Below are 9,599 nucleotides of genomic sequence, written 5' to 3' on the forward strand. Positions count from 1 at the left end.
ATCTCATTGATAGTTTAGTTAAAATGAATCGTGGATAAACGAACTTTCAAATTACATAACCTACATGTCTTAATACGTTAATCGATGGAAATTACTTGTTTGACATTTCAACGTGACTAAAGAGTTGATCTATGCAAAATTATCGCAAAAGAAATCCTAGTACAGGAAAGTTTCTAAGCTGTAACTTTCTTCTTCGTGCAAGGTCGCTACAAATCAAGCGAATCATACTTTCTAAGGGAGAACTTTATTAATCCTCGCTCGTACAACTACAAACGTATCAAAAAAGAAAAAAGAAGAAAAAACTGTTAATATAAAAATCCTTAACGGTATTAAATTTCGTTTATGTAACGACAAATAAACGTATTAAAGATTCATCAAGATACAAAAATTCTTGGCAGTGTCAGTGCGTAGTACTATGTACACCATTCACGCAATTCGCTCTTCTAACGTTTTAGCAACAATTACTGTACTATTGGAATGGACTAGTGTCAGAAAATTCGGAAGGACGATTAGCCAAAATAACGTTGGAAAAAGTCGTTTAACGCTCAACTGGTCTCGTTAGATTAGAAATGGTCGTAGTAGTTTCACTTAGATCGTTTAATTTTACTTTCTGTTATACGCGCAATACTCGATAAAAATTATCGATAAATCTTTAGCATATAAAATTAAATGATCTAAATGAAATTCTAGCAGCCACTTGTACAATACAACGATATTAGTTAAGAGTTGACGCAAGAGCTACCAACGCAGTCAAAACAACTGGTTTGTAATTTAAAAACAAAAATTACTCCAATTTTTCCAAGATTTTCTCTAGTTTTTCTCTACAGATTCTTTATACAGTTTCTTGTATAACTTTCCGTAGCTCCTTTTCATTACAAACGCCAGCAAGTTCGTTTCAAATTTTGTACCAAATACGCTGCTGGTGTGGTAAATTTTTGTCAAAAACCTGTCATTTTTCTCACTTCGGTCGGTGCGTTAACAACTGTCGGTGTATTATTAAGGGTCGATAGACTGGATGCTTAGAAATCGTCGGTGGTAAGACTTAGAGAAACGTACCAGACGACGCGCGTTAATCTGCCCTCGAAACAGAGTTACTTCTGTGAACGCAATTAAAAAGAGTAGAGACTCGTTTCGCCTGTCACAACTCTCAGAAATACTCTGCTCTGGATATTTTACATATTTTTCTACAATATATCAATTCTGTGCATCCTCAAATGCCCCTAAACAGCTACGTACCCCGCAATCTAATTCCAACACGCGAAACGAGAAATGGCCAAAGCGTTAAATCGATGAAACGATGCCAAACCTCTCAACGCTATCGTACACAACCATCGACCGCCAGTAGCTCCAACGTAGGAAATTTTGGTTAACCGACATAGATATCTCGAAGAAACCCTACTTGAACCATCCATGCGTCTTGTGAGCATGAACAGCAACAGGTACTGGATAAGGTTTGGGAACGTGGTAAGGCACTGCCACGTGAACAGGATAGGGCCTGTCCACGTGGACCACCTTTTCGTACGGAACCGGATACGGTTTGGGTACTGGAACAGGAACGGCTACTGGTCGATCCACTGGCACGTGGATTGGCCTGTCGAACGGTACTGGCACTGGTCTATCGACGTGCACGATCTTCTCCACGTGGACCGGATACGGTTTTGGCACGGGAACAGCCACTGGCACGGGAACAGGACGATCCACAGGAACTGGGACCGCTCGATCGACTGGTACAGGCACCGCCACGTGCTTCGTCACGGGGACTGCGACTGGAACCGGATGCGGCACTGGCTGAGGCACAGCGACTGGAACCGGATGCGGCACTGGCTGCGGCACAGCGACTGGGACCGGATGCGGCACTGGCTGAGGCACCGGTACTGGAACTGCGGCTGTTGAAATAAAGAAGAGATTTCAGTCAGAGTTTGGTCAATTGTTTGGCGTCTTCTTGCGACCAGATGCGATCCAGTTTCTGCATTTTGTATATCGGTTGTACTCGCGTTGATATCCGGACACAGCGCTACCTCCATATTCGCTGGTTTGTACGAGAATTGAGGCGGGAACCGACAACTCAATGCGTCAATGTATTAACGAATTGAATTAGTAAATTAGATATTTACGCAGATCTGTACGACTCGATGCATCGTGGTCTTTGGATGTTTCGTTCGTCAGAACGCCATGCGCGCGAATATTTATCCGCGATGACCATGACCACCGTGTTGCGTGTTCTACGAGAGGATGCATTTATCGCAGCTTGAAAATACGCGAATAATTTCTTCCTGACGATTTAGCAATTAATTGTACAATAACAAAATATTTAACGCACCAAATTGCACCAAGTGTGCTAAATATCGCGCGATCGAATGGAATGGTTACAGAGAGGCAGAGGAAGAAGACGCAGGAAGTCCCTCTCGTCGTCGATTCTAATTCGTATTGGACGTTTAAATTCCATCGCTTGCTCAAAGCCACGTTCTAAACAACGAATGGTGTCACTAATAATCTTTTCTTTCGTAATTTCGACACACGCTTTTACCGTTGCTCAAGGGCGTTATCAAGAATTTCTCTTTGACGACCGTGTATCCCATTTCGGACATGGACTTAGCAATGGTAATAACGCGATCGAATTTCTTATCATTACGCATACAAGATAATCGCTTATTGCATCGACGTTTCTCTCACAAATAATCAACGATAAGAGTAAAGGTATAGCGAGCATGACAGTGTACGCGAATTTCTTGCTTCCGCGATATTTTTAGAAAAACTAAGGTGACCATCGGTTTTTCAAACGAAGTACTACATGTCGTTTTGTATCTCGCGAAAGAAATCTCGTCAATAAACATTCAACCGCGTGACATGAATATGACAAATAAATTAGATATTTCATGATATTGTGTCTACCTGTATCGATTATCGTACTTTGTGTTAATTAGTTTCAAATCAATGATTCCTGTATCTTACTCTAATTTGTAGTTAACATCGTGATCAGCGTGCCGTTAATTTTCAATATAATTAAAACACAGTAAACTAGTAAGTAAAGTACTAACGAGCTGCGTGCGCTACAGGTAGCGGTGGCGGAGGTGCTACAGGCGCGATCACGGACTCCAAGTGTCCACCCACGTCCGGAAGAGAAGGCTCGAAGACAGGCGCCGGTTCAGGATGACCGTACGAATGATCGGGTACACCATATTCCAAATTTACGAGTCCTCTCTTGTCGTGTCTCTTCGACGCAACAGGCTTAGTCTTCTCGTGCTTATCAACGATAATTGCCGCACTGACCGCCAGGAACAACGACAAGACCTGCGAACGAACGGGATATCGTGTGAATGGTGAACGAAGAACGTAGAAGAAAGAGAAATAAACAGAAAAGTTCTATCCTATTTTACAAACACAATAAGCTCATACTGTTGAAACTTCACTGTTGATACGAAAATTGTTCAAACCACACAACAATCCTTTGATCACTTATTCGCAGCTAATTTAACCACCGAGTACTTTATCACCGTCCAAAACGAATTTCGCTGTTTTACGAAAAAGCAACGAAACACAGTGGCAGTAGAAACGAATAAAATTCCAAGAACGATAAAAGTAAATAAACTAAATAGACGAAGGATAAATGAAAGAGAAGAGAGAAGAGAAAAGAACGAACGAAACAATACCAAAATAATCTTCATGATCGATTCTCGAGACGCTCCCTAAATCCTAGCTCGCAACTACGAGGCCGAAGGAAAACTGCGTTCGCTCGCTATCGGTGACCCCCATAAGTATTTATAGGGCATGCACAGGTGACACATCGCAATAGGAAGGAACCATCGTTGTCTTGGTTCGAACTCAATGGACTTTCGCTGCGTCCAATCCTGGGTGATGGCCAAATAGCGGTCGTGACCGCTTTTCTTTCGTTTACGCATAACGAGCATGACTATGTGCATAACACGGGACGAGACGGTATCATCCGTCATTCACATATTAGAACGAACGTGAACAATTTCGCGTGACGAGGTATCCGTCTTCGAGATCGTTCGGATAGCCGAACGACGGCTAGGTGAAAATTGTCTACGTGAACATTCAAATTAATAAGAATAGCGATGCGCCGAATCGTGACACGGTTCTATAGCAACCTGGTTATGCGGTTGAAGCGTAGTTTCGTGACATTTTTGTTTCATATCCTGGCGGAAGCGTGGCTGCGCTCGTAGACAAAAGGGAATACAAATGTGTATTTTCACGTAAGCGTGAGACGCGCGTTAGGAAAAGACGCTTCACGTTATAGCTGAACGTGCGTATCGTGGAACGATTCGACGAGTTTAGTTCGTAAGAACGAATCGATGATTAACGAGGATAAGTCAAAGAGAGTTACAGCGATGCGAAAACAAGTCGGTTGTAAGGTTCGTTTGTTCAAGGCGTTATCTGCAAGCGAACAAATGAAATTTGAAAATTTGTCGCGTACGGCGCGATAATTTTTGAATAAGCTTGTTCGTACACAGAACTGTTTTTATTTAATAATTAATTCGGTACCGCGTGAACGGTTAATCATTGAAAATTAACGTTACTAGCGATAAAAGTTAATCAAATAATAAATCACTTGCTTCGTATAAGCGTATCGATACGACTTGAGACCTTGTACTTGACGAACCAACGACTCGCTTGGTTAATTGAAAGTTAATTGAAGTTGTCTAACTTGACCGTCAGGTATTTCGTCATTGTAGGGCTAATACGTACGTACTACAAGCCTGTTATGCGCTCACCGGCGTTCATAACGATGAATAATGGATGAAAGGTAGTGGCCGGCATTAGAAGTAGCTCGTACGTATTAGAAAATGAAAGTTAAGAAAGTTCGCGGATGCGGCCAACGCGGAAACAAACCAGCGACACTGGTGCAAGAAACGGACCAGCCGGTTTCGTTGATCTCGTTGGCCGAGTAAAGGCGACAGCTCCGCGTTACAGAAACCGAAGAATGCTATGCGTTCACCGATTCTAAATCGTGACACGAATTGCGATTCGCTCAACTTCAGCAAGCTTTATGTATTTTTACGACCATACGAAGATCGTGTCGATGAAACGATTTCACGGAGAACATACGCTGCCGCTTATAAGTATTAAAACTTGAAATTGCGCAACGGCAATTTCTTCAAACGGAATTTTATTTTCGATAGGCTGTCGATCGATCCTACGACGTATAGTTGTGTCTCTTCGTGTTTCATTAACAGCGTGTTACGCTTTGTTATGGCGCGACGTTTCGTGGACGTTCCGGTTCACTTTCTCAGGGCAGACCTGCAAGAAGAAAAAGAGAATTACGCGATTGAAAACCGCAGGATCACAAATACTTGATTCGATCATCGTGAAAGTTTAATATCTAAAAAAGTAAATCTAAAGTCTACAATAAATCTTGCGTCGGTCGAAGTGTCTTTTTATCTGATTTTGGGAAACCCCGTGGTCTAGTGATAGACGTTTCAATTCGACGAAACACTTGGAGTAAAGATATGAGATCAGTGCTACGCGTGGCCATCGAATACAGCGTCAACGTGAACCAGATTCGTTATAGTAAGTATTTAACAACTTTCTTCACCGGAAATACAAAACTCGCCAATCAACAAGGTCGAGTTCCTGATCCTATCAAACACGGGAACCTGACTTGGACCATCCGGAACTATCGATCTGTTTACCTCGACAAACGGCGAATATATAAAGCTAACGCTTTTCTCGATTTGACGAACAGTTCCTCCTCAACGAGACCACAATGTCTATGATCTCGGTAAGAAACATAAATCAGCAAGTATCATAAGTAAACCGCGGATATTTAAGCATTAGACGAAATACATAATACATAATATATAACGTATATACATATAGACGTGTCAAAATGTACAGAATACGCATAATATACAAAAATATATAATATATCTAAAGCGCTTATTATAATATTTAATGATCTCTAATCTCTAAGTAAATTCCAGTTTCTTAACAATGTCCACTCGCAGTTATATGACAAAATCTTTAATTGGCGATCTATTCGTCGAACTATTATCTCTGTAAGGCTATATAATCTGATATATTATATTATATGCACGAGTATTAACTCCTTGGCGCTGGATACGACGCTAATATTTATATCTAATTAAAAAATATAACCTATATAAGAGATTTGGTTCTCCCGCCGAATATTATAACGAGTATTTCGCATTGAATATTTTATATACAGAATGTAACGAAGAATCGTGATACAACTCTTCGTTTTCGAAAAAATCGACTATGAAATTGCGTTACGTGCGCTTGAAAAGTAACGACAGTCAAGTGGGCGGAATTTCATAGTTGATTTTCTCGAAAACGAAGGCTTGTATCGGCAATCGTCGTCATTCTACATTTTCCACTTACTTTTCCACGGAGAATCACCGCCTTTCGACTTGCATCACGATTTTCGGTACACCCTGTATGTTGTTCATACGTGTAATTTATATAATTCATAATTATATATAATCTAAAATCCTTGCAAACAGAACAGTCAGTCATTTCAATCTGTAAATGCAATTATCTCAAAGAATTGCTGGTTATTCGGAAAATGTTTCAAACAGAACTCGTAATTTAGTAGAAGGTAGTAATTTAGTACAATTACCTTTTTCGTACAATCCATTTTACATCATGTAGCATTGAGAGGTGCAATTCGTAATACGTGTACTCGGCACAAAGGTCCAGAAACGTTTCTCGGTCCTCTAATTGTTATTATTTATTTATTTTTTATTAATGATCGATAGTCATTAACGACCACAAATTAAATTATGTAAGTAAGTACAGTCACTACGTGACTCGTTAATATTTTATGTATACGTACCTACAGGTGTCTACGTGTGCGTATAAAGTACGTATAGGTGTTATAACATGTACTACAGTAATTATACAATTAGCGTTGTTGACTACGATGTTTTATCGAATAGTGCTTCCATGATGAAACATAAGACTTTGTTATTTTCTTCTGTTCTTTCTAAGCTTCCATATTGTGGGCGTCAAATATTGGCAACAATGTTTAGTACAATTTACTTTAACTCACTTTGCTAACCTCTTTGCTTAAAAAAAGATCAGAAACGTTTGAGACCGATCAGTAAACACAAACACGTCCGATGAATTGTGATTCTTTGATCATTCCTGGATCCGAGCCAAGTACGCTAAGAAATCCGCAACACTGTGTTAAACAAACGTGATAGATTCGTGGTAACAGCGAGCCAACCATTTCCTGTCATTCGACGGTTCAAACAATCAAACTAAAGGTAGACAATGTCAGGATAAAGTTAAAGTTACTAACGAGTCGATAAACTTGGAATCATTTGATTTTTCAATTGGTGAGTTAGATATCTCTAAATTTGCGAGAAGAACTTGCGTTGAAATTGCGTTGTCAAGAAGTGTAAAGATACAAAGCACGGGGAAATGAAAAAGAATTGGATTGACTTTAAACGATTATAAAGTAATTTTGTAAAAACATTGAATTTCAGCTGTTCCTAATACTTTGCTGTGGCTACGCGCTAACTGCAGAAACAAACGATACGAAACAAAGTAAACGGGGAATACCAGAAGCTGGCGGATGGGTTGGAATACCAAATTCTCATGGGTACGGTCATGGACAACCATGGTTAGGTGATCCAGGTTGGAAAGGGCTCAAATTTCCTCCCTTTAACTTAGCTCATGAAGGGTAATGATATCGTAACTTCGTAATTCATATTTTTAACTTTCGATTGGAATCATCTTTGACTTGAAATCTCTAGAATGACGATGCTTACGTTTTGTGATTGATAGATTGCATGGCGGATTATCATACGGTAGAGTACCTGCTATTTCTTTACCAATTGGGGGGGCCAATTTGTTGAAAACGTTTCCGGTATACATAACGAAACACGTGGTTCTGGAAAGACCAGTTCCTGTTCCACAGCCAGTTTACATCGAGAAACCGTATCACGTGCCAGTTCCGATCGAAAAGATCATTCACAGACCGGTCCCGGTTCCCATTCCGATACACGAGGTAAGGAAACATCCCTAAATTCTTTTACCTCGCGTTTCGTTTTCCAAACGATATCGACGATATTTTCGTTCTATATTCGCTTAACAATCTTTTTGAAATCCATATTTTACCCTATATTTTCAAAACGTGGTATGAACAAATTTTATTCTATATTTTCGACTTATTCTTACCTCTCCGGTTGTACTACAGTTTCGAAATCACTCTGTATGCTACTGTCCAACTAAAGGTTAACCTTTGTAATCCCTCCTAAACGGTCCACATTCCATCTAACTACTTTCATTCACAGAATTTACCTCTCAAAACGGGTAATTCATCTTTGAAATCTACTTATCCATAGGCAGTTCCGGTCCCGGTGGAACGCCCAATTGCAATACCGGTGAAGCACCCCGTGGCGGTGCCAGTACAACAACCGTATCCAGTACCGGTAAAGCAAGCGTTTCCAATACCGGTCCCGGTTCCAGTTCCGATTCCGGTCCATCCAGCTCCGATCCCGCTGATTGGCGCTGGTCCGGTTGGCTCACCGGCATACGACGGTAGAGGTTATGGCGGTGGTCACTTTTATCCTGTGTTGCATGGCCACGGGCTGCATGGCCATCCGTTGCCCGCGCAGTTCGTTCATGGTTTTGGCGCCGGTTTTGGACACGGTTTCGGCCACGAGTACGGTCACGGCCACGGTTACGACTATCCACATGCGTACGCTGCCGACTTCGGTCATGGACACGAACACAAAAAGCGAAGCAAGAATTGAAGCGCCGATTCTCAAGAGAGAGGCTCTTTAACCCCTTAACTTTTTCGCGACGAATTTTCTACCAACGATAAAGGCAATAATAATTTGTACTGTAGTATACATTGAACTAGATAAAACATATCTTTGAAACTGGGATATATAGTCCCAGTCAGTCTTTGAAGATCAGTTTCCTCCAATTTCAAAATGGTAGATAGGATGTTTTAATTAACATAATTCAAAAGGGTAGAATGTATTAACATTCGTTTGTTACAATGAACTGAGGCTTGTTAATATATAATTAACTTGGAGGAATTATATATGAAAGTTTAAAAAATAAGTGTTATTGCATTTGTTAAAAGCTCCAAGTTTTGTTAATTTAATATAGTACTTTTAAATAAGTATTCTGTGAAAGAGTGAGGACTTGTTGTAGATAATATGTCTCATGTATTTATATACATTGACTCGTAATTAAGTAACGATATCGAAGATTATAGTTTATAATTTTAGAATCAAGACAGAACAGTTTTTGTTATAGTTAAGGAAAAATATTTGTCAACTTACTATTCTTTTTTTTTGTTCTATCCCTCTTGCTTTTCAAAATGCACACTGTCGAGGTACACGCGCATTTAGCATTTAAGTACAATGTAGTACCAATAATTTTGTATATTACAATGATTTTATATGATAATTTTGTAAAGATACAAATACCGATGTTAAAAATATATTAATTTCTCGTATGTGTTCTAATAAATCTCCGAGCCCTCCTTATGCCTCCTCTATATCTACATACAGTCACATACATGGCTTATTCCTGTGACAGCGTCTCTCAACTATACGTTCTACGCGTATAAGGTACGCGGAGTTGTATATTGCGTTTCA

General features: G+C 40.0%; 2 protein-coding genes across 4 annotated transcripts; one reads left to right on the forward strand and one right to left on the reverse strand.

Annotated features, from left to right (window-relative positions):
* Nucleotides 1-225: 225 nt before the first annotated feature.
* LOC117234614 (anther-specific proline-rich protein APG-like) lies at nt 226-7,195 on the reverse strand. 3 transcript variants are annotated; one of them, XM_033496006.1, is made up of 6 exons: nt 6,815-7,195; nt 6,599-6,693; nt 6,361-6,501; nt 5,021-5,259; nt 3,039-3,291; nt 226-1,886 (listed from the first exon to the last, which is right to left on the reverse strand). In XM_033496006.1, the coding sequence occupies exons 4-6, from the start codon at nt 5,063-5,065 to the stop codon at nt 1,396-1,398; spliced, it is 789 nt and encodes a 262-aa protein (XP_033351897.1). In that variant the 5' UTR covers nt 5,066-5,259; nt 6,361-6,501; nt 6,599-6,693; nt 6,815-7,195; the 3' UTR covers nt 226-1,395. The 3 variants fall into 3 exon arrangements, with proteins under 3 accessions (XP_033351897.1, XP_033351898.1, XP_033351899.1); XM_033496007.1 differs by lacking the exons at nt 6,361-6,501; nt 6,815-7,195 and having other exon boundaries at nt 6,599-6,779; XM_033496008.1 differs by lacking the exons at nt 5,021-5,259; nt 6,361-6,501; nt 6,599-6,693; nt 6,815-7,195 and adding an exon at nt 3,651-4,554.
* On the forward strand, nt 5,483-8,802 carry LOC117234612 (tetra-peptide repeat homeobox protein 1-like). Its single transcript, XM_033496005.1, has 4 exons — nt 5,483-5,740; nt 7,470-7,666; nt 7,771-7,993; nt 8,331-8,802. Exons 1-4 carry the CDS (start codon nt 5,726-5,728, stop codon nt 8,739-8,741), a joined length of 846 nt encoding a protein of 281 aa, XP_033351896.1. The 5' UTR covers nt 5,483-5,725; the 3' UTR covers nt 8,742-8,802.
* Nucleotides 8,803-9,599: the final 797 nt, after the last annotated feature.

The sequence above is a fragment of the Bombus vosnesenskii genome, unplaced genomic scaffold (genome assembly GCF_011952255.1).
Source record: "Bombus vosnesenskii isolate JDL3184/JDL3185 unplaced genomic scaffold, Bvos_JDL3184-5_v1.1 scf7180000013305, whole genome shotgun sequence".
Classification (NCBI taxonomy): Eukaryota; Metazoa; Arthropoda; class Insecta; order Hymenoptera; family Apidae; genus Bombus; species Bombus vosnesenskii.

Coding starts and splice junctions, on each gene's coding strand:
- LOC117234614 (XM_033496006.1), bottom strand. CDS start 5,065: ATGTTCTCCGTGAAATCGTTTCATCGACACGATCTTCGTATGGTC. Junction 3,292..5,020: donor GACACGATCTTCGTATGGTC/GTAAAAATACAT, acceptor GTTCGTTCGCAG/GTCTTGTCGTTGTTCCTGGC. Junction 1,887..3,038: donor ACCTGTAGCGCACGCAGCTC/GTTAGTACTTTA, acceptor TTATTTCAACAG/CCGCAGTTCCAGTACCGGTG.
- LOC117234612 (XM_033496005.1), top strand. Junction 7,667..7,770: donor TTTAACTTAGCTCATGAAGG/GTAATGATATCG, acceptor TGTGATTGATAG/ATTGCATGGCGGATTATCAT. Junction 7,994..8,330: donor TTCCCATTCCGATACACGAG/GTAAGGAAACAT, acceptor ACTTATCCATAG/GCAGTTCCGGTCCCGGTGGA.